Here is a 24,339-nt window from a genome sequence, read left to right as displayed (position 1 = left end):
TAAACTAGGGAGGAAAATACAAAGAATGAAACTCCTTAGTCTCAGGAACTTACATAAGGAAGCTTATGATTGAACAGGTACTTACTATTTCCTTACTGAAGGAATGAATAAAACATCAAGTGCTCACTATGTGCTAAACACTGTGCCAGGACACAAATAGAAATATAAGGCAGTCTCTGCTCTCAAGGAGCTGGCATTCTAATGGGGGCAAACAACATATATGGAAAGTTTCAGCTACCATTCAAATGGAAAGGTCCTGTGACCCTCAGGACACAGCAATTAAGCAGACGGTAACATCTTTTGTGTGTGTGTGTGTGTGTGTGTGTGTGTGTGTGTGTGTGTGTGTGTGACATGTGCACTGATAAAAATCATGCCAGTTTCTGACATTGAACTGTTTGACAGAGTCAAGGACTTTAGTGACAAGAACTTTCTTTACTAGGTCTTCAGCAGATTTGTCTAACATTGATGGGAACAGTTGCTAGTCTTCATCTCAAACTGGTAAAGGGTCCCTGGAATGATGGCTGTAAGGAGTAGCCTGGAAACATTGCTATTCCCAGAGCTTGTAAATTCAGGATCCTGAGCTGTCTCCATCAGTGTTCAAGGGGAGATTGTGATGGTAGTGATCATTTGATTTGCATGGCACATGCTGTCTCCTGTATCTCCCTCCAGGTGCATTGACGCTTCAGCTAGGGCTAGGCTGACTTGCTTGCCTTGTAGATAGCAGTGGTTTGGCAGTTGCTGGAGATGGCTGGGCCTTTCTCCACAGGAGTTTTTTCCCAGCATTGTTTGTGAAGGCTAGGATAGAAGCAGGACTCGATGATTGTGTAGAAGGTATAAGTATATACTGAATAAATATGAGAATGCATAATCAATACAAGCTATAGGGAAGGCAGGCGGCAGTAGCATTTGGAGTGAAGAAAGGTTTTAAAGACTCATGATAGAAGAAGTCTACATTTGGAGAAAGAACTAGAAAGAACAGAGTTTGAATGCAGACTGAAGCAAACTACCTGCTCTATTTTTCTTGTTTGGTTTTGTTTCCTCTTTCCCATTGTTCATTCCATCAGTTACAATCCTTCGTTACAACCTGACTAATGTCTAATGTTAAAAAGTATTTGCAGATCCTATGCCTGATTGCATGCCACCATGGGGGGAGGGAGGGAAGGAGAGGGAGGAGGAGAAAATTTGAAACTCAAGGGATTGTGAAACTGAATCTTGTAAACTAAAAGTAAACAAACAAATCAATAAAGACCTAAAAAAGAAAGGTTTTAAGTAGGTGTTGTTTGAGCTGCTTCACAGTGCAAGAGATGTAGTCTGTGAGGCAGAGGGAAAGAGGAGAGAATGCATGCCAGATACTAGAAAAGGCTAGTGTAAAAATCTGCAGATGGGTGAGAGAGGTCTTGCATGAGAAACAGAGGGAAGGCTAGCTTGGATGGGCTGTGGAATATGGAAAAGGAATAAAAAAGCAATAAGGTTGGAGATAGATTGGGAGCAGTTTGTGAAGGAATTTAGAAGCTAAAAAGAATGTATTTTTTAAAAAATTAATTTGTTTATTTTTATTTTATAACATTCAGTTTCAAATTTTCTCCTCCTTCCTTGAGTGCATCATGCACTCAAATGTAGGATCTACAAATATCTTGACATTAATCATTAGGTTGTAAAGAAGGATTATAACTGATGGAATGATCAGTGGGAAAGAGGAAACAAAACAAAACAAGAAAAAGAAACACAGCAAGTAGTTTGTTTCAATCTGCATTCAGACTCTGCAGCTCCTTCTCTGGATGTGGATATCTCTTTTGATTATGAGTCTTTTGGAGTTGTCTTAAAACCTTACATTGCTGAGATGAGACCAGTCTATTAAAGTTAGTTGTCACACATGTGTTGTGTCTGTGATTGTGTACAGATTTCTCCTGGTCCTGCTCTTATCACTTAGCATCAGTTTATATAAGTCCCTCCAGGTTATTATGAAGTCTGTCTGCTCCTCATTTCTTATAGCACAGTAGTATTCCACTACATTCATATAACACAACTTGTTCAGCCATTCCCCAATTGATGGGCATCCCCTTGATTTCCAATTCTTTGCCACCACAAAAAGAGCTGCTATAAATATTGCTAACAAGAGAATTTAAAGGGTAAGTAAAGGATCTATGCTTTCATTGGTATAGGGCAGAGGTATCAAACTCCCAACCCCACTCCCAGCAAAACTGAGTAAGGCCCCAACTAGGCTAAAATGTAATTGAAAAATGTTTAACAAAATGAATAAATACAATCTGACATAGATGATTTTAATGTGTGGTTTTCTAAGTAAATATGTAGCCTAGGGATCTGTTTCTATTTGAGTTTGATACTACTGGTAAAGGAAATTCCCAGATGAAGAAACAGTCTCTACCAGCCCAGGTATATACTCTCTCTACAGCTTATAGTTTTAAAGAGTTGCTTAGAGCTGGAAGGTTAAGTGACTTTCCAGGGTCACAGTTCACACAGCAAGCATGTGCCAGAATCACTACTGGAACTCTCACTTTCTGAGCACCAAGGCTGTTATGCTAACCACTATACTGCCTCATCACCTCTCACCTAGACTATTTCCTAACCTGCTGGTGGATCTGCCTGCCTCAAGTCTCTCCCCATTCCAATCCATCCTCCATTCAGCCACTAAAATAATTTTCTAAAACAGAGGTCTGACCATTTCATCCCCTACTCAATAAACTTCATCAGCTCCCTATTACCTCCAGGATCAAATACAAAATGTTTTGGTTGCCATTCAGAGCCCTTCATAACCCAGCCCCCACCCAGCTTTCCAGTCTTCTTAAACCTTACTCTCCAACACATATTCTTCAATCCAGTGAGACTGGTCTCCTGACTGTTCCACAAACAAGATACTTCATCTCTTAGCTCCTGGCATTTTCTCTAACTGTCCCTTGTGCTGGAATGCTCTCCCTTCCCATCTCCACTTACTGGCTTCCCTATCTTCAAGTCTTAACTAAAATCCCATCTTTTACAAGGAGTTTTTCCTTCTTAATTCTAGTGCCTTCCCTCTATTATTTCCCACTTATCTTGTATAGAGTTTGCCTTGTATACATTTGTTTTCATGTTATCTCCCATATTAGGTTGTAAGCTAGGGTAGGGGCTGGTTGTTGTTGTTTTTTTTTGCCTCTTGTATCTTCAGAACTTAGCACAGTGCCTGGCACATAATGGATGTTTAATTAATATTGATCGATTACTTCCTTTTTATATTTAATTCAAGAAGCAATAGGAAACAGTTGATTGAATAGGCAAAGGCCCTGATCACATCTGTCATCTGTTTTTGTTTGTTTTTTGCTTTTTGGAGGGGGGAAGGCAGGGCAATTGGGGGTAAGTGACTTGTCCAAGGTCACATGGCTAGTAAGTGTTAAGTGTCTGAGGCCGGATTTGACCTCAGGTCTTCCTGACTCCAGGGCTGGTGCTCTATTTACTTCACCACCTATCTACCCCCACACCTGTTCTTAAGGGAAATTACTTTGGCTTCTATGTAGAAGATAGGTTGGAGGGGGTAGAGACTAGAGGGAAAGTAACCAATCAGGAAAATGTTACAATAATCTAAACCTGAGGTGATGAGGACTTGAACTAAGATGATGTCTTTGTGAGTAGAGAGCAGTCCGTGAGAGAGATGTGGAGGTAGAAATAGCTAGATTTGGCAGCTGGTTGGATATGTAGGTTAAGAGAGAGTGAAGAGTGGATGATGATAGATGTTGCAAACCTGGGAGACTGGAAAAATGGTGGTGCCTTTGACAGAAACAGACATGTTTGGAAGAGGGGTGGAGTTGGGCGAAATAATAATAAGTTCTTTTTTAGACTGAGGTTAGGTTTGAAAATGTCTCTGAAACGTTCAATAGGCAAGAAAGATTACAGCAATATATCAGAAATATTATACATTATAACCAGTCTGGATTTAAGCCAAGAATACAATATAGGACTGGTTCAATATTAGGAAAACTATAGGAGTAACGGACCGTATTGATAACAAAAATCACATGATTATTTCAATAGATGCTGAAATAGCTTTTGACAAAACACAATACTCATTCTATTAAAAACAAACTAGGAAGTACAGAATAAATGGAACTTTCTTTAAAATGATAGGCAGTATCTATCCAAAACCAAAAGCAAGCATTATCTGTAATGGGGGTGAAGTAGAAGCTTTTCCAAATAAGATCAGGAGTGAAGCAAAGATGTCCATCATCATTAATATTCAATATTGTACTAGAAATGCTAGTTTTAGCAATAAGACAAGAAAAAAATTAAAAGAATAAGTATAGGCAATGAGGAAACAAAGCTATCACTTTTTGTGGATGATATGATTTACCTAGAGAACCCAGAAAGTCTAATAAAAAAAACTCATTGAAATAATTAACAACTTGAGTAAAGTTGTAGCACATAAAATAAACCCACAGAAAACATCAGCATTTCTGTATATTACCAACAAAACCCAGCAGGAAGAGATAGAAAGAGAAATTCAATCTAAAATAACTACAGACAATATAAAACAATTGGGAATCTATTTGTCAAAGACACATAGAGGAACTAATTACAGAACACTCCAAAGACCTCTAAATAATTGGAGAATTATGAATTGTTCAAAGGTAGGCTGAACCAATATAAAAAAATGAGAATACTACCTAAATTAATTTTCTAATTCAGTGCTATACCAATCAAATTGCCTACAGAATCATTTGGTAGCTAAAAAATAGTAAAATTCATTTGAAGGAAGAAAAGTTCAAAAGTATCAAGAGAAAGAATGAAAAAAAAATTGGAAGGGAGGGGGCTTAGCAGTACCAGATCTCAAACTGTGTTATAAAGCTATAATCAAAACAGTCTGCTACTGGGTAGGAAAGAGAAAGGTTGATCAATAGAACAGATTAAGTATACACTACATGGAAGCAAATGAACACAGTAAATATTTGATGAACCCAAAGATCCCAGCTATTACAAGAGTTCATTATTTGACAAAAAACAATGGGAAAACTCAAAAGTAGTCTGGCAGAAACTAGGTATAGGCCAATATCTCATACCACATACCAAGGAAATCTCAAAATGAGTACTTGATTTAGCATGATAACATGAGAAAATTAGTGGATAGGGAAGAAATTACCTGTCAGAGAAAGGTTATGACCAAACAAGAGATAGAGAGGTTTATGGGAGATAAAACTGATAATTTTGATTACATAAAATTAAGAAGCTTTTGCACAAACAAAATCAATACACCTAAAATTAGAAGAAAGGTAGGACAATGGGACAAATCTTTGAAACAAGTTTCTCTGATACAGTCTCATTTCCAAAATATATAGGGAACTGAATTGAATTTATGAAAATAAAAACCATTCCCTCAAAAGGTATGAATAGACAGTTTTCAGAAGAAGAAATCAAAGCTATCAATCATGTGAAAAAATGCTCTAAATCACTAATAATTAGAGAGGTATGTAAAGAAAAGAGAAAAATGTTCAGGACAAAACCTTGGGCAACACCAGTACAAGTCAAATGCAATTAAATGAAATGCTGTATTTAAAAGTGTTTCATAAACTACAAAGTACTTTATAAAACCAAGTTATTATTGTTATTTTTTTTTTGGAGGAGGGAAGGCAAAGCAATTGATATTAAGTGACTTGCCCAAGGTCACACAGCTAGTAAGTATGTCAAGTGTCTGAGGTCAAATTTGAACTCAGGTCCTCCTAACTCCAGGGCTGGTACACTATTCACTGTGCCACCTAGCTGCCCCTGTTATTATTGTTATTATGGCCTACAAATGCCCCTGATACAACCAAGCAGTTGATTTGAGGGATGGAATAGGCAAGGAGAATTAAGGGGAGATTGGTTATTATTAGGCATTTATAATACTATACTTTTAGTCAGTAGGCATAAAGTGTTTTCTAATATTTTGGTGGTTAAAAGCAATTTTATCCTGTATTTCCCCATCCCCCATCCTCTGGAAAGCATAAATATGGTAATATATAGACACATATATATTTACACACATATGTATGTATGTGTATATACACACATACACATACATGTTCATACACACATATATGCATTTTCCGGACTTGTGATTTCATTGGTATAGGAACTTTCCCTAGTAAAAAAATCCTTCTACCAACACAGATCTACATTTCTTTCTTCTTAGAGAGGTGACTGGAGGTACTGAGAAGTTAAGTAGCTTACCCATGATAACAAAGTGGTCTTCTTCATTGTTTGAATTTTTCAGATTACTTTTTTTTTATACAGCAATTGGGTTAAGTAACTTGCTCAAGGTTACATGGCCAGTTATTTCTGGGTGGGTGCTAAGTGTCTGAGCCCAGATTCGATCCCAGGTCATCCCGACTCTGGGACTGATGCTCTTACTCACTGTGCTACCTGGCTGCTTCTCCATTTTTTTTTAAAAGAACTTTATCCAAAGATAAAGAGGGGGATTTCAGTACTTTGCCTGTATAGCTTCATTTGCCCTTTCCTCACAAGATGATTACAACATGGATTTGATTTCAACTGATTTGCAGACATGCTGCAAGATGCAGAAGCAGCACTTGGAAGAAAAAAGGGACAGAAGGCATGGTGGGTAGTATTGCATAGGGAGACACAGTTAGAAAAGTTTTATCTTCCCACTAGAGGAAACATGTTGGTAATTAACGTAGCCACTGAGTTCTGACAGGAATTACTTGTGCCCATGCAGGGGCTGTGACACGATACTGAGCTCTATTTCTGGAATGAGGCAGCCTGCTATGGGCAGAACAACAGATCTCCAGTCTTCTGGTATCAGGAGAGGCAGCATCATCAGTTGCAGCCAATTAGAAGGGTAGTGTAGAAGGCTAGAAAGCACTGGCATTGTAATCCTAGGACATGGGTTTGTTTAACCTTTTGTCACTGGCATGACTATTAGAAAGTCCCTTAACCTTTCTTTCTTTTTTTCTGGAAAGGGGGTGGGGAGGCAAGACAATTATGACTTGCCCAAGGTCACACAACTAGTAAATATCAAGTGTCTGAGGCTGGATTTGAACTCAGGTCCTCCTGACTCCAGGACCAGTGCTCTATTCACTGAGCCACCTAGCTGCCTGCCCCCAGTCCCTTCACCTTTCTAAAGGTCAGTTTCCTCACCTGTAAAATAAGCACTAGATGACCTCTAAGGGTACTTTCCATTCTGAATCTCTGATCCTATGAACTACTGAGCATTCACAAAGCAAGCAATGTTGATGACCAACTTCAAGAGGAATCGCCCATTACCAATATCTATAGTGAATTGTGACCCTGCATATCCCTCCTGTTCACTGTGTATGAAAAGAATGCTGGGAAACAACTCCAGTTTGGGGGAGGATAGATAAAGAGGTTTTGCTTAGGTGATTGAAATTCATTGTTAATATGAGTTAGAGAAGTTGATGGTTAATATATAAACAGATGATTAGAATTGAGGTCTAATTAATGATTTTGGTGTTACGCATTTCTTCTAATTAGTTTTTAACTATCAACTTCAGGTTTGACTAATGTTAGTATCATAGAACTACCAGTCAGAATAAATATTTGGTAGATGAGTGGGGCAATAGGAGCCAATGATTGATAAGTCATAACTGTTAGGTAATTCCCAGACAGAACAGGGGAAGAACAGTCAAGAGGTTGAACACTAGGTGATTAATAGTCTACTGGCAAGACACCTTCCTGTCACCTGCCCTAAGTTGCTGTTGTGAGAACAGATCCCCCTGGTTCTGATAGTACAAACTATTATACAAATAATAGCTGGATTTTCTACATTACTTTATGTGTATGGACATAACTGTTTACTCAGACAACATAGTAGAATGGGGGTGAGGGGAGGGGGAAGAATTTGGAGTCAGAAGACTTGGGTTTCAATCCCAGCTCTGTTATTTGCTCCTTATGTGACATGGGCTTCAAAATTCTCTTCTATAAAATGAACAGGCTGGACTAGATGACCACTTGAGGTTTCTTTTAGCTCTAAATTTGTGAAATTAACAATAAGATGAAGCTATAATAACCAAAATAATTTTTGTGACAATAATAGTAACCAACATTTGTATAGTACTTTACATACTTTCTTGGAAGCAGCTGACACAGTGGATAGAGCACTGGACCTGAGTCAGGTGGACCCAAGTTTAAATCTGGACTCAAATACTTACTGTGTGACTCTGGGCAAGTCACTTAACCTCTGCCTGTTTCAATTTCCTCAGCTGCAAAATGGGGATAATAATAGACCCTACTTCCCCGAGTTGTTATAAGGATAAAATGAGATAACATTTGCAAAGTACTTGGCAAACCTTGAAGTGGTACTTAAATGTTAATTATTATCATAATTCCTTGCCATTTTCTTCTCTTGCTCATTTTACAGATGAGGAACTGAGGCAAACAGGGTAAAGTGACTTGCTTAGGATCACACAGCTAATAAGTGTCTAAGGCTGGATTTGAACTCAGGAAGGTGAGTCTTCCTGGCTCTAGGTCTGCCACTCTATCCACTGTGCTAGCTAGCTGCCCTTTATTTGGTGGTTCAGAGATATGTTCAGTGGTATCTGATTCTTTGTGACTCCATTTGGGGTTTTCTTGGCAAGGAGTGGTTCTAGGTTGGTAGGACTCAAAATATCTATCACTCTATATCCCTTTTAGAAACAGAGGTTACCTTGCTGTTTCAACGAGGCACGTGAATAGGACTTAGTGGCAATGGACAAAAAGTCATCACCCAAGACAGCACAAAATTCAAACTTTAGATGAAACAAGAAGGTAGGAGTGATGGGATCCTAATAAAGCTGCCCCCAGCCCCAGCATTCTAACTTCATTATAGGCCTGACCCTACTGAACAACAAACCCACTGCACCTACCTAACCCCCCCGCCCAATGTCCTAACTTCTTCATATATGCCTCACTGCTCACTAGAACAACAGGTGTGTCCCTGAACTCTTAGTTCCCACAGAAATAGAAGGTGTGTCCATATGATGGAAACCTAGCTACTGCCTCTACCTGGTCATTGCCCCCAGACCCATTCCCACAGAAACAGGTGTGTTATTGTATTCAGTCACAATCACATCATCCATCTAGCCCAAAACAGGACCACAATAGCTAGCCAGTTGGAGGGCAGAATGGCCAGAATGTTTAACAACCTCCATTACCTAATCTCTTAACAAACTTCACCTGCCTTTTTAATATTAATAATATTGCTCTATTCTATGTAAATTTCTGTTGTGTAATTGCATCTTTATCTTATAAACATCCATCTTGCTTTCTCTAAAGTTGTTGGTTCCTCTTAGAACTTGGCCCACTTCATGAGAGGAGTCAATCTCAATAAATGTCTATACTTGGATTAGAGTTGGTCTGACTGTGAATTCTTTGAGATGGTTCCACCACAACACATCATGAAACCCCAACAGTTTTGAGTGGGCAGAGCCCCCACCTCAACACTTTTTGGTGTCCCTGGGTTTAAACCGCAACAGGAATAGCAAAGATCTTTTTTTTTTTTTAAAGCAATTGGGGTTAAGTAACTTACATGGCCAAGTGTTTCTAGGTGGATGCTAAGTGTCTGAGCCTGGATTCGATTCCCAGGTCGTCCCAACACTGGAGCCAGTGCTCTTACTCGCTGTGCTACCTGGCTGCCCCAAGTAGCAAAGATCTTACTAAACAGTCTTCCTAGGAGTCTGCACTCTCCCAATGAGTTTGGCATTACTCATATTTCTGGTTGCTTTTTCCTTTTGTGCTGTTTCCAAGAACAAACACATGTATTTGGTCAAATATTTTTTCACTATGTTTCTGTAATCCTTCTCCCCCAAAACAGTTTTCCTTCCACTTTTTAAAATTTCAGAAACAATCACCCTGCTGAATTTTTACACTGAAAAATTCCTCCCACCACCTCCATTCTTCAAAAAGGGAAGGAAACACATTTAGCAAAGAACAGCATTTTTCTACTGTGGTTTTACTTCAGTTTGTACTTTGTCTTTTGGTCTCTTTACTTCAGATCTTTGATCTGAACTCTTATTTTTCTGGTTTAAAAATGTGAATTGAATCAAAGATGTAAATTCATTTTAGGAACTTTTGTATTACACATAGTGTGGATTTTGGGAGGCCTAACAAAAAGATACACGCACATGATATCAGTTTGAAGAATTGTGCATCTCCACCCTAATACTACTGTTCAAATTTATGGAACAAACTTCACAGGAAGAAAGAATTCTTCTTCCCATTCCAGGAGACTTAGCTAAATGAGAATCACCAAAATTCTAGTAGCTAATCTTTATTTTCTGTAAAACACGATACTATTTCCTATGTGTGAATGTGGCCAAGACTGATAAAGGATGTATGGTTCTTACACTGGAGAACTCAGGAAAGGATGTGACCACAGCTGAAAAGGAACTTTACCAAAGCTTCATAGAGCAAGAGCTTTGTCTTGAGATGGTAGAGATTACTTGAGAATGCTTTTGTACCACTTCCGTGCTGCACTTCCATTTGTCTAAAGGAATCAACATGTTATTTTCAAAGGCCTTGAAGTTAGGTTGTCATTATGGCAAACAGAGACACTACAAATTGACTTAATTTGGGGAACATGTTCTGGAAACAGAGGTTAAAATACCATACGTGAAAACGACCCTTTTTGAATTATTCTAAATGAGTTTTGTACCTATATGTGAAGGCAACTATCATGGGACAAAGATCTCTCCGAACGACAATAATGGTGTTATAATTAACTAATATTGATGCCTCAGATTATTTAAATGTTGTTATATTTAAATAACACTATAAAATATACAGAACTGTGATGACTGATTAAATATAAAAATGTGTGCACAATATATGAATCTGTCAACATAAATGTCACATTCAAAATAAATTAACAGGAAGTTCAAAAGATCACAAGAAAATCCATAGATTTTGTGAGTGTAACATGAATATTTAGACTGATTAAAATAAAACTTCAGGGAATGACATTTTAGTGTAACAAGAAATTATTTAAAAGTTTGTATTTTTCTAACAAAATAAATTTCAAAGTGGGAGGGGAGAGGCTCTGGTAAGCTTTTCATAAAAAAAAAAGAAAGAAAAATGAACTGCTAAAAGTTCATTTTAACCAATATAAAAATTAATTTCTATGAAACAAGCACAGGACTTCGAGTCACAAGACCTGGGTTTAAATCCTGGCCCTTGTACTCATTAGCTGTCTCACCGTGGACAAACCACTTCATTGCTCTGAGCTTCAGTTTCCTCACCTGTAAAATGGGGATGATGATACTTTGCTTCAACAAGGTTGTTGTGAGGGAGTACTCTGTAAGCCTTTGAGGGCTAAATAAATGAGAGTTTCCTGTACCATCAACTCTAAGAGGTCCAGTACCATATCTAAACTTTGTATCTTCCCCATTGCTTTTCACACAGTAGATGCCTACTAGAAGTTCATAGAAAAACTTGCGTCAAATCACTACCTTATATGCTGATCCCAGACATACTTAAAATCGTTGCTTAGTAATCACTTTGTGCCAGGATTGGCTATGGACCCTGTGTCCTGGAAACTTTTAGCAACTTGGTACCACAGTATGTAGGTGCCGATAACGAACAGTACCTAAGTATACGGACAGAAGCTAGTGGTAAGACCAACCTAGCAAGGATTATTGTAGTAATCTGTAGCACTGTAGAGACTGTAGTAATACAACAGGAAGGACTGAAGTGAGATCTCATTCTAGCGCTTCTCTGACTTGTCGTGTATGTTTACACAGCTTCTCTGCCTCCTCCTGAAGTTCTCTCATTGCAGCATCATTAGGGTATTTGAGGACGGCATTCTTGGTGGCCACAGCCAGATTCTTCAATAAGCCACAAAGATGGCTGCTACTGCGGAGAATTTCGTTGCGGACATCTTTTTCCTTTGTCTCTTGACAGAGGGAGTCCACCAGCTTTTGGCCTATCATGATGATCAATTTACTCTGGGTGATAAAAATTTCAGGTGGTTGGTTATTGCTAAGGCTGGTATTAAATATGCCAATGGCCTTAAGAATCCCACCAAAGTAAAGTCTACAGTGTTCTGAAAGGTTGATTTTCTTCTCTGGATCCTGCCTACTCAGTGCTTTGTGGTTTGTAGAAAGACTCTAGAGAGAAGGAAAGAAAATGATTCTGTTAATGAAAAGCAATTAATTTTTAATTGTTCATTTTTATGTTCAGGAAGTGGGGAAAGACCTTGGTATGATATAGTGAAAAGGAAAGCTACATGGAAGTCATTAAACTTGAATTTTAGTACAACTCTCCTAACAACATGGATACCAGCCATGCAATTTTTGGCATGTTTTTACAGTCATAAAATTTTAAGTCTGGAAGGGGTTACAGATAGAATATTAATGCTTAAAGAGATCTTAGAACATAGAATGTCAAAGTAGTGAGGACCCAAAGAACAAAGAATATTGGAACCACAAGGGTCCATAGAACATAAATTGTTAGAGATAGAACTGTACCTTTGAATGACTGCAAATCAAGTAGACAGGACATTAGAAATAGCTCACATTTCTAGCACTTAAATGGTTTCCTCACAACTCTCTAAGGTCTGAGATAATTGAATACAGAGAAGTCCAACACACGCCGACCAGGATAAGGCCCATAATGGTGCAGCCAGAACCACAGTAAAATGTAATTGGGAAATACTTAACAAAAGAAATAAAAATACAAGAAGACATAGATTATGCTAGAGTGTGCTTTACTAAGTCAACGTGTAACTGGCAGGATTCCTTGTATGTGGTTTAGTGGCCCAGTTTTCTATTTGAGTCTGAGATCACTGATTTAGTACAGGGGTTCTTAACCTGGTTGGGGGAGGAGAGGCAGCATGAACTTCAATGGGGAAAAAAATTACATCTTTATTTTCACTAAGCTCTAATTGAGATTAATGACATTTCTTTCGATTGTTTAAAAACATTATCCTGAGAAGGGATCCAAAGGCTTCACCAGACTGCCAAATAGGACCGACCTACAGCAAAAAAGGTTATCAACCTTTGACCTGGTGCCACTAGTTCATAAGATGTTTTCATATACAGGAGGAAACAAGCCCTAAGAAGGAAACGAATTTTCCAAGAAGACCTCTTCTTTCTTGGACACCAGTTTCCTCATACACAAAACAATAATAATAGTAAACAAAATAATAACATCTTGTCTCACAGGATAGTTTTGAGGATCAAATGAGAAAATGTCCATGGCAGCATTTCAGAAACTTCATAGTGTTTTATCAGTGGAAGGAGATACTGTTTGTTATTCATCAAATAAAGTTGTGACTACATACTATAGAGTGGTAGGTAGAGTTTGGAGACCCAAGTTTAAATTCTAGGTGTGTGACTGTGGGTTATGTCACAACTTAAACTTTCAATGGCCCACTCTATTACCATGAATGTAAGGTGTAAAGCACAATGCAAATATAAGTTGTTATATCCCAAAACAGGTAGCTCCAAAATAAGATAGTAATTTATGGTGTTGAGGGAACATGGCATCTGGATATTAGAAACTCTTTGATTTGGGGCATCATGTAGATCAGGAGTACTTAACCTTTTTGTGAATCTTAAGGACCCCTGGGCACTCTGGCAAAGCTGATGGACCTCTGATGGACCTCTTCTCAGAATGTTTTCAAATGCATAGAATAAAATGCTTAAGATTACAGAGGAAACTGTGTTGAAATAATTGTCAAAATATAAAAAAAAACCTGGGATAAGATACATAGATGAAACTTGAAATAACAACAATAATTTAAATTTTTTCCAATTACATGTAACAATTTTTAACATTCATTTAAAAATTTTTTTAGTTACTATGCCCAAAGGTCTATAAAACTGTGATCTAGAAATTTGATCCAGCAATACCACTATTAGGTCTGTATCCCAAAGTGATGTTTTTAAAAGGGGGAGGAGAAGGACCTACTTGTACAAAAATATTTTTAGCAGCTTTTTTAGTGGCAAAGAATTGGAAATTGAGGATATGCCCATCAACTGGGGAATGGTTGAACAAGTTGTGATATATAATTGTAATGGAATATTGCTGTGCTATGAGAAATAATGAGCAGGCAAATTTCAGAAAAAAACCTGAAAAGACTTATATGAACTGATGCCACATGAAACAAGCAGAACCAGGAAAACATTGTATGTAGTAAGAGCAATCCTGTACTATAATCAGCTGTGAATGACTTAGCTATCCTCAGCAATAGAAAGATCCAAGACAGTTCTGAAGGACTTATGATAAAAAAAATGCTCTCTACTTCCAGAGAAAGAACTGATGGAATCTGAATGCAGATCAAAGCATAATACTTTTCACTTTCTTATTTTTTGTGTTGTTTGTTTCCTTGTTGGGTCCATGTCTTTCACAACATGATTAATATGGTAATATGTTTTACATGACTGAACATGTATAACCTATATCACACTGCTTACTGTCTCACAGGGAGGGGGGAGATGAAGAAGGGAGAAAAAATTTGGAATTCAGAATTTTCAAAAAACTAATGTTAACTAGGGAAAAATATGTAACTAAGGAAAAATAAAATATTATTAGAAAAAAAATTTGGAGTTCCAAATTCGCTCTTTCCTTTCCTTTCTCCTTTGCACCCTCAGTGAGAAGACAAGAAATTTGATACAGGTTATACATGTACAAATGTGCAAAACATTTCCACATTAGATATAACAATATTTTTTAAAACATGATATAACATATTTCATATCTAGTGCCTCTTTTTGTGATTTGAGATTCTTGAAATTTGTTACTAGCTTAAGCATCTTAATCAACAGAGCAGACTTCTCTGTGGTAATGGCTTAAGATTTAGTGAACATAAAATTGAAAAAAAAATTGAGGCAGTATGGCATAGTGGGAAGAGAGGATTAAAATACAAAAGGTCAAGGTTCTAGTCCTAGGGGTGCCTCTGAATATCTATGTGACCTTGGGTAAGTTCCTTTACTTCTCTGGATTTCCATTTCCCCATTGGTAAAATGTTGAAGCTGTTTCAGATGATTGCTAAAGTCCTTTTCAGTGCTGGATCTGTGATCTCCAAGGTGCTTTTAGAACTTAAAAAAAATCTTATAATCCATTGTTTTTTTTGGCATCTTGGATTGTTCATAGCATTAGGAAGTGTTATTCAAGGACAGGAAATTTTAATAAGAAACATTAAGAAGAAAATAAGCACCATACTGTACCTTTGTTTTAGGATCTTTTTTGTTTTCTGCTTGTATGAAAACTGGTTTCTGTACATCTTCCAGGTTCTTTGACTTCTGAAACACAAACATAGCTTAAAATATTCATTTATTTCAAAACTGTTACAAGTCTAATTTCTTTTTTGAAAGTCTCCTTTCATGCAACCTTCTTTTTACTGTCTGAACTCAGGTAGCAGCCTATTACAGGAGAAATTACAGCCTGTTCTGATAAAGCAAGTAATAGTTTAATGCCATATTTACCCTTTCTTTTCAGCTTCCTCTAACCAATATTGCATAATTCTGAAGATTTTTTAAAACATGGATGAATTTTGTTTTGAGAATAGGTCTTCATGTACAGAAAAGATTTGAACATGTCAGAAGCTACACTCGTTCTAAAGTAACCCAGGGACAATGTGTGATAGGGACTTGCATTTCATAAATTTTCAGTAGAAAGTGATAGTTGTTCAGCTTTCCCTAAATGTCAAAAGTATCATCTTTCACATATAGAAGCACCCCAAGTTTTACTCCGGGGCCCCTTTCTTTTCTGTGGCTCTGTACCATCTGTCTTAATGATCTCATTAAGCCTCAGAATTGCAACTATTATCTCTATGCAGTAACTCCAGGTCTATGGTATCCTAACTTCTCCTCTGAACTTCCATCATGAATTACCAACAAGCTATTTGATATCTATTTCTGGATGTCTTATAGGGATCTCAAATTTAACATGTCCAAACAGAACTTATCTTTCCTCCGAACTTACCATTCTTCTAAACTGCTCTGTTTCCATTCAAGACACAACCATGCTTTCAATTCCTTAGGTTGGCACTCCTGTAGAAATCCTTTACTCTTTACTTTTCCTTAAACTCAGGTTTAATCTGTTGCCAACTTTTGACTGTCACCTTTACAAGTATCTCTAAATCTTTCCCTGTTCCTCAGCCCATACCCTCATTGACTCTCTTGGATTGCTGTAACATTCTCCTAATTGCTCTCCCTGTCTCAAGTCTCCCCTTTCCAATCCATCCTCTACACAGTGGCCAAATTGATATTCCTAAAGTAAAGAGATGAGCATCGTATTCCACTGCTCAAGAAGCTTCAGGGGCTCCCTATTGCCTCTCTGTTCAAATACAAACTCTTCTGGTTGACATTTAATGGCCTTCATGATCTGACTCCAACCGATCTTTCTATACTGATTTTATATCTCTCCCCTCCTGCACTCTACATTCCCGCCAAAGTAGCCTATTTCCTGTTTCTAATACATGACATTTCATGTTTTCTCTCAATGTCTTTGCACAAGCTATTCTTCATGCCTAGAATGCAGGGGTGGCTAGGTGGCCCTGGAGTCAGGAGGACTTGAATTCAAATCCGGCCTCAGACACTTAACTACCCGTGTGACCTTGGGCAAGTCACTTAACCCCAATTGCCTTGACTTCCTCCTCCAAAAAGTAAAACAAACGTACCTGGAATGCAGTCCCCACTCACCTCCACCTCTTAGAATACCTAGATTATTTCACCTTCTACATGAGATCTCTCTTTACTCATTCTCCCCAAGTACTAGTGACTCCCTACCCAAAATAACTTTGTATCTAGTCAGTCAGTCAATAAATATTTATTAAACACCTTCTATATGCCAGGCACTATGCTAAGCACTGGGGATACAAAGGAAGGCAAAAGACAAGTAAGTCCCTGCTCTCAAGGAGCTCGGTCTAATGGGGGAAGACAACATGCAAACTGTATGTATGAGATACATACAGGAGAAATTGGAGATGTTTAGTTTGTACATGTTTTGTATTGGTTTATCTATCTACATGTAATTCCCCCACCCTTAATAAAAATTTGAGTTTATAGACTGTTTCATTTTTTATTTTTGATTCCCAATTCCTACTAGCCTTGCATCTAGGTAGTTGTTTAATAAAAACCTATGAATGAATGAATACATATTATTATGTTTTCCAGTTTAGTGCCATTTTTATCAATTTCATTTTCTGGTATGTTATATTAATTCCTACCCTCCTGCCCCACCCCACCCCAAACCAAAAAACAATAACAAACCATACCTTTTCTCTGTTCAAAAGATTCTTTAAGTTGTGTCCAACTTAGTTGTCACTACCAAAGCTATCTGTTCCTTTTTCTCTTAGAACACATTACATAATACATTTCACTAACCTGTAATTTATCTTGGTCACAGATATTCCTCATATTTTTATTTGATGGCTCAGAAGAAAATTCGCTTTCCCTTGGTTTACCAAGAGCAATATTTCCTTGGTGCAAATCAAAATCTTTTCTTCTGGGAATCTGAGTAAATGTTGCCAATTTATGTTCTGTATTCATGTGGAGTTGAGTAGTCTCTTCTTTCTCACAGTTCTGTTTAAAAAGGAGCTTCCCATTTGCAATGATGATGGAGACAAAGCGCTTGAGGTCTTCTGGAATTGTCCGGGCCACCATGACAAATCTGTCCAGATCATCAGGATTGTTCTGAAGTTTGTCAGTAATAAGAATGTCCAGAGACCAATTGCAGTTATTCAGAGCTTCCCTTGTTTCTAGGAGAATCTGGTAGGAATCTGAAATAACCTGTAGTTGCTTTTTGATTCTGACTTGAAGGTTATTGTCAGTGAGATTGCTAGCATTCACACTGACCAGTCGGGCAAAATCCAGAAACTCTCCCAGCGATGCCTTGATGTGATCAGCGGCTCTATGGATCTCATCGATGTTTGCTTCCAGGTATTCTCTTAATCTCCACTTACTGCTCACAAAGATCATTAGACTTGCTATGGAGCTAGCTACTCTGTGCTGTAGGTCTGTCACCATCTCTTTGGCCAACTCCAGGTCCAATATAACCTCTTTGCCTGGTTCTTCTGATGAGGAAATAGATGAGGGGTCAGTAGAAGTTGAGGAGCAAGAAGATGTACTGGCTCTGCTGTCTACACTGGAAATGGATAATCTATCTTGTTCAGATGGCTCAGGGGATATTAATCCTGCATGTCTTGGTAGCCAGGAGGGAACATGATAAACACAATTTCCTGAAGCATCGTTTTTCTTTTCAGGATCTTTCCCAACCCGAGGGACAAGAGACATCCCTTTTGGAATGTCATAAATGTTGGGCTTTGTGTTCTGTTGCTCCACCCGAGGAATCAGAAAACTGGGGGGAACAGCATATTCAATTCTAGGTTTCAAGGGTAGTATATCTCGAGGGGGTGGAAATGCATATACAGGCATTTCTGGGGAACTGATTTTTTTCTGAACTGGGAGTACATTTTTGCACTGGTTCTCCATTCGTGGTTTGAGTGCCTTTGATTTATCATTTGGTGAATTTTGCAAGGTTGATGTACACCGGGGAGATGGAGTATCATAGAGCACCTTCTGTTCTGGGGAACTGGATGGGGATGCTTTTCTCAAACTTGTTTTATCTGGAGACACTGGAGTGTCATAAATCCATCCGGGCTTGTGAGGATTGGGCAAAGTATTATAGCAACCTTTTGTAACAGATTTTGTTGATGGAGAAACCACATAAGGCATATCTCCTAAAGAAATGACTCTTGCAGCTGGAGGGGGGACATCATAAACCTATGCAAGAAAGAACCCAATAAAAACTTAATAACAAGAATGCCTCCCATGAACAAAAGCTGATTGTACTGTTTGTCTTAAGATACAATCCATCTCCTGACTAGGAATTTTCTTTTCTCCTGTTTTTTTGGCTTTGGCTATGACCAATTTAATGTTTAATTGAAAAAGAATTATTTGTGGTAATTGTCAGATGTTTTGCCCTGCTCTAGTGTTCCCCTGACCTGCTTACTTTTTTCAGACTTAATATATATTTTATTTCCCCCCAATTACATGTTAAAATAATTTTCAATATTTCTTTTATTAAAAATTTTGAGTTCCAAATTCTGTCTTTCCCTTTCCCTGAGATGATAAGCAATCAGATATAGGTTATAAATGTGTAATCATGTAAAACATTTCCGTATTAGCAATCTTTTACAAAAGGACTCAAAAGAAAAAGAATGAAAGAAAGCAAGCAAAAAATAGCATGCGTCAGTCTGTATTCAAACAATATCAATTCTTTCTCTGGAGGCAAATAGTATGCTTCATTATTAGTCCTTTGGGATTGTCTTAGATCATTGTATTGCTGAGATAGCTAAGGTTTTTTTTTAATAATTCTTCACTAAATAATATTTCTACTACTGTGTAAATGTTCTCCTGGTTCTGTTCACTTCAGTTTGCATCAGTTCATATAAGTCTTTCCAGGTTTTTCTGAAATCATCTTGCTTGTCATTTCTTATAGCACAATAATAGTCCATTATAGTCATGTACCACAGTAGTTACCACAAAAAGAGCTACTATAAATATTTTTTTACGAGTAGATTCTTTCCCCTTTTTAAAATGTCTTTGGGATAAACTCTGCAGTAGTATTATGGGATCAAAGGGTATGTACAGTTTTATACCTCTTTGGGCATAGCTGCAAATTGTTGTCCAGAATGGTTGGATCAGTTCACATCTCCACTAAGTGCATTAGCATCCCAGTTTTCTCACATCCCCTCCTTTTTTGTCATACTAGCCAACCTGGTAGGTATGAGGTAGAACCTCAGAGCTGTTTTAATTGCATTTCTCTAATCAATAATGATTTAAAACATTTTTTTCCTATGTCTATAGGATAGCTTTGGTTTCTTTCTGACTAGAACATTTTTACTGGCTATCCTCAGGCCTGGAATTCTCTCCCTATTCAATTCTTCCTTCTGGCTTCTTTCAAGTCCCAGCTAAAGCCGCAACTTCTGTCAAATCTTTTCCTGATCTCTTTAATGCTACTGCCTTCACTCTGTGATTATTTCCAACTTACTGTGTGTGTGTGTGTGTGTGTGTTATTCGTTGTATACTTTCTTCTCCACCAGAATGTGAGCTCCTTGAGGGACTATTTTTTGCCTTTTTTTAGATTCTCAGTGCTTAACACGTTGCCTTTATATAGTAATGTTTATTGACTCACTGACTACCTAATTGTATAGTAACTCCACATCGCCTTTGAACCTCACAGTCTTAACAACCTTATAAAGTAGTAGGAGATATATATATTTAGATGGCGAAGCAATCAGGGTTAAATGACTTGCCTAAGTTCACACAACTAGTAAGTGTCTGAGGCCAAATTTGAACTCAGGTTCTCCTGACTCCTGGGCCAGTGTTCCAGATTTAAGGAAATGATAAAGTCAATGAATATTAATAATTCCAAAGTCTGTTAATACATAGATGGTTTTTATGCCCCAAATCTCTCCCCACTCCAGTCTATCTTCCACTCAACTGTCAAATTAATCTTCCTAAATCATAAATCTGTGTCATCCTCTTAACCAATAAATTCTGGTGGTTCCCTGTCATTCCAGGATCACATATAAAATCCTATGCTTGGCATTCAAAGCCCTTCACAATCTGACCCCTCCTACATTTCTAGTCTTCTTATACCTTATTTGCCATATGTACTCTATGATCCAGTGACACTGGTTTCCTTTCTTTTCCTCCCACAAGACTCCATCTTCAGACTCTGGATATTTTTACTCACTGCCCCTCATGCCTGGAATGCTCTCCCTCCTCATCTCAGCCTCCTGGCTCTCTAGCTTCTAGTCCCAGCTAAAATTCCACTTCTTGGAAGAAGTCTTTCCATTCCCTCTGAATTCTAGTATAATGTCTGTTGACTGTCTCTAACTTATTCTGTATGTATCTTGTTTGTTAATTGTTGTTTTCATGTTGTTTAACCCATTTTTTTCATATATTCTAACACTGAGTGATTGCTTCCCCCTCAAGATTCCCATAATTTACATGTATCATCTATCTGTCTGTCTGTCTCTCTATCTATCCACTATGAACTCCTTGACAGCAGAGACTATTTTGACTTTTGTTCTATCTCTAGCACTTAGCATAGTGCCTAGAGTACATAGTAGGCACATTAAGAAATGCTCATTGGCTCACTGACAGGTCTCATTCACATGGCTGTGTGATTCATTTTCAATCATGAAGACCAAGAACCAGTCACGCATACCATCCTGTGTGACTCTTGCTCATGTTCTTCTATTAGTTTGTCATGGGGAATTTTCTACTGATTCTGTGATGGTAAAGATGTAGTCCTTAGTGGAATATCATTTGCAAAAGCCCAACTGTTCTTTTTTAATACCTAGTCAAAGATGCCTTTGATGTACAAGTAATTATTCTCAAAAAATTTATAAAGATTAGAAAGTAGACTTATGAATAAGCAGTTATTGATGTTCTCTCTCTAATCTTTTTTGGGAGTAAAAAGTCTAAGATTTTCCCCCTTGTCTTTGGAGTCTTCCTCTCCCTTCAGATCTCTTGGGAATTAATTCCTCAAAACTTTCAAAATGCTTCACCTCCAGAATGGATCTTCTTTGTATAACTGGCACAACTGCTTTTCCTCCCTCTTTGTTTTCTTCAGTGGCATTTGAGACCATGAGATTCGAGTACAGGCGTAGTATTTCCAGTGTCCTTGATGTGAAGAAGAGTTTTGTTGACTGTCTTTCCAAAGTTTCTTTAAAATATTTTGGGGGGGCAACTAGTTGGCATACTGAATAGAGCAGAGGCCCTGAAGTCAGGAGGATCCGAGTTCAGATATGACCTCAGACACTTGACACCTACTAGCTGTGTGTCCTTGGGTAAGTCACTTAACCCCAATTACCTTGCCTTCCCCCCTCAAATTTTTTTCCCCCTCTCCACTGCTCATTTCTGTTTTATGAGGCAATGTTGCTCATAATTTTCTACCTTTTCTCTCCTGTAGATTTTACAAGAATTTTACATTCTAAACTTGGTTTTGTTTGTCTCTTTCAGGTGTTTGCTAATTTAGATGGATTTTAAGCTCTTTTGTTTTCTTCATTATGACAACTGTAGATAAACTTCTATATGAAATTGTTATAATAGGTGTCAATGCCCTTTCTTTCACCAATTTCCCACTTGTTGGCATTAATAGCTTGTTTAAATAGGTCAAGTCACAGTTGTTTTAATTAGATACTATATCCTTTCTCATTTTAATTTTTTTATTCTAGCTTTCCACTCATTTTTATTGCTGCTCTTATATATCAGCAGTCTCATTCTACATATTTGATGGGTCATTCTCTGTCTATCAAAATATAATCAACCTCTTCCCATATTAAATCAACATATATTGAGTCACTTCAATGCAAAAGTGAGCATAAGATGTACTGTAGAACAATGGCCCCTTTTCCTTCTTTAATCTTTTTTCCCCCTTAAAAGAGAAATAAACAAAAATCCTGCCCTTTTCGTTGTGCTTATATTTCTTTGCTAAACTCAGCCTATTATGAGTTTCAGCATGACTAGAACTCTGCAGTTCTAGTCTAACTTTACTATCCCCCCTCTCTATTCCCTGTCCTTTCTTCAATTTTCTGCATATGCTTTTAAAAAATTTAAGTTAGGTTGATAAGTCATTGAGCATCAATATTGGCATTTTTACACAACTTCCTTTTCTTTTTCACTGGAATTGTTTATTTTTGTGCCTTCAAAATTTCATTTATGAGTGCTTCTCCTCCTTTCAAGCTCTTATAGTATTTTAGGCCAAAGGCCACCTTTCCTTCCTCTTACGCTTTATAGATCTATTTCCTAAAAATCTAAAGTATGCCCAGCTTTTCTCTCCCCTGTCACAAATGCTAACATTGAATGATTGCTTCCCCTATAAGATTCCTTACTTTATCTATCTATCTATCTATCTATCTATCTATCTATCTATCTATCTATCTATCTATCATCTTTCTATCTATTTATCTATCTACCTACCTATCTATCCATCTTATCTACCTCCATATCTATTTATCTATTCTCTTATCTTGGCCAGGCTGGAAGTGCAGTATAGCTACTTATAGGCCGAGTCTCACTTCTAATTTGTAAAGAAGCTTTGACTTGTTCCTTCTCCAGCCTGGGACAGTTCATCCCTCCTTAGTTAGAGTGGTGGTCCTGGTTCATCATACTGAGGTGGTACCAAATGTAGACATTCAGATGGGCTCTATCCCTAATGTTGTTCAGAACTCTTGAGCTTAAGTAAACCTTCAACCTCAGCCTCCCAAGCTTCAAGGATTATAGGGATGCACAACCACATCAGTCATTTCTATATATATATTTTTAAGGTTTCTTCATGCCTTTTGTTTTTATCGTAACCATTTCTGTATCAGAAATTCTGATTCTGAGATTTTATAATTCCATGAGTTGAACCTAAATCTTTTGACTTCAAATACAGTTCTCATTCCATTGTGCAATAATTGCCTCTTTCTTTTGGAGCTAATCTAATTTAATTTCTGGTGCTTTAAAGTGCTTTTAATAATTTCATAATATTATTTATAAATATTTACACAGTTATCTACATCATACTCACATGACTTATTGGAACATGGATTCCTGCCTTTTCAGAGCTTCCTGGAATGTCATACACTTGTCGTTCCTGTTCCTGAGATAAATTCAACACAGGAAAAGAGCAAGATGATCACTAATCTGATCCTCCTCAAGCCTCTCTTTGACCCAAGCACAAATTCGTGAAGAATTAAAGGAAGGCCTCTCAATTATAGAGTACGTATGGTACCAGTGTCATATATTGATATAGAAAACATTTAATCTAAAGCACACTTTTCCAATTTACCTTTCCTATGGATAAAACTTTTCCTAGAGGTAAAACCTAGAAGAGTTTACCTCAACTGCTTGATTTAATTTTTGTGATTTGTATTTAACCATTATAAACCAGAAGACTAAATGGATTTTGGTTTCAAATAAAGTTTCTAATAAAAATATCATTCAAAATTTTTTTTTGTTGACTTACAGCACTTTTATTTTTCTTTACATGATGATATATGTTGGGCATCACAATTGTCAAAGGTTAGCGTGACTTGCAAATTTTAGTTTTCTACTGTCATTAGAACATTAAAACAATTTACAAAAAAATTGACTTGGGGGTGGCTAGGTGGTGCAGTGAATAGAGCACTGGCCCTGGAGTCAGGAGGACCTGAGTTTAAGTCCAACTTTAGACACTTAACTCTTGCTAGCCATGTGACCTTGGGCAAGTCGCTTAACCCCAATTGCCCTCCAAAAAACAAAAAAAAAGTTTTTTTGACTTAGATACATAAATTTACAAGTATAAAAATGTAAACTTTTTTTCCTAGTTGAGGACTGAGTAACTTATGCGGGGGTAACATAAGAAAAAAATTGGTTCCTAAAA

General features: G+C 37.5%; 1 protein-coding gene across 3 annotated transcripts in view; it reads right to left on the bottom strand.

Annotated features, from left to right (window-relative positions):
- Positions 1–10,716: 10,716 nt before the first annotated feature.
- Positions 10,717–24,339, bottom strand: part of CASS4 (Cas scaffold protein family member 4) — a 57,281-nt gene continuing 43,658 nt past the window's right edge. For all 3 annotated transcript variants that reach the window (XM_069072445.1, XM_069072446.1, XM_069072448.1), the window contains exons 4-7: positions 23,506–23,577; positions 17,304–18,701; positions 15,144–15,218; positions 10,717–12,080 (exon numbers count right to left, since the gene is read on the bottom strand). In XM_069072445.1, the coding sequence (XP_068928546.1) occupies positions 11,673–12,080; positions 15,144–15,218; positions 17,304–18,701; positions 23,506–23,577 (1,953 nt within the window). In that variant the 3' untranslated portion in view covers positions 10,717–11,672. The remainder of the gene's footprint in view (positions 12,081–15,143; positions 15,219–17,303; positions 18,702–23,505; positions 23,578–24,339) is intronic.

Source organism: Petaurus breviceps, unplaced genomic scaffold, assembly GCF_028583685.1.
Source record: "Petaurus breviceps papuanus isolate PSGF00001 unplaced genomic scaffold, PetGlider_PUasm1.0 90847, whole genome shotgun sequence".
Lineage (NCBI taxonomy): Eukaryota > Metazoa > Chordata > Mammalia > Diprotodontia > Petauridae > Petaurus > Petaurus breviceps.
The sequence above is the reverse complement of the archived record's forward strand: the minus strand, read 5'-3'. Positions and strand labels throughout refer to the sequence as shown.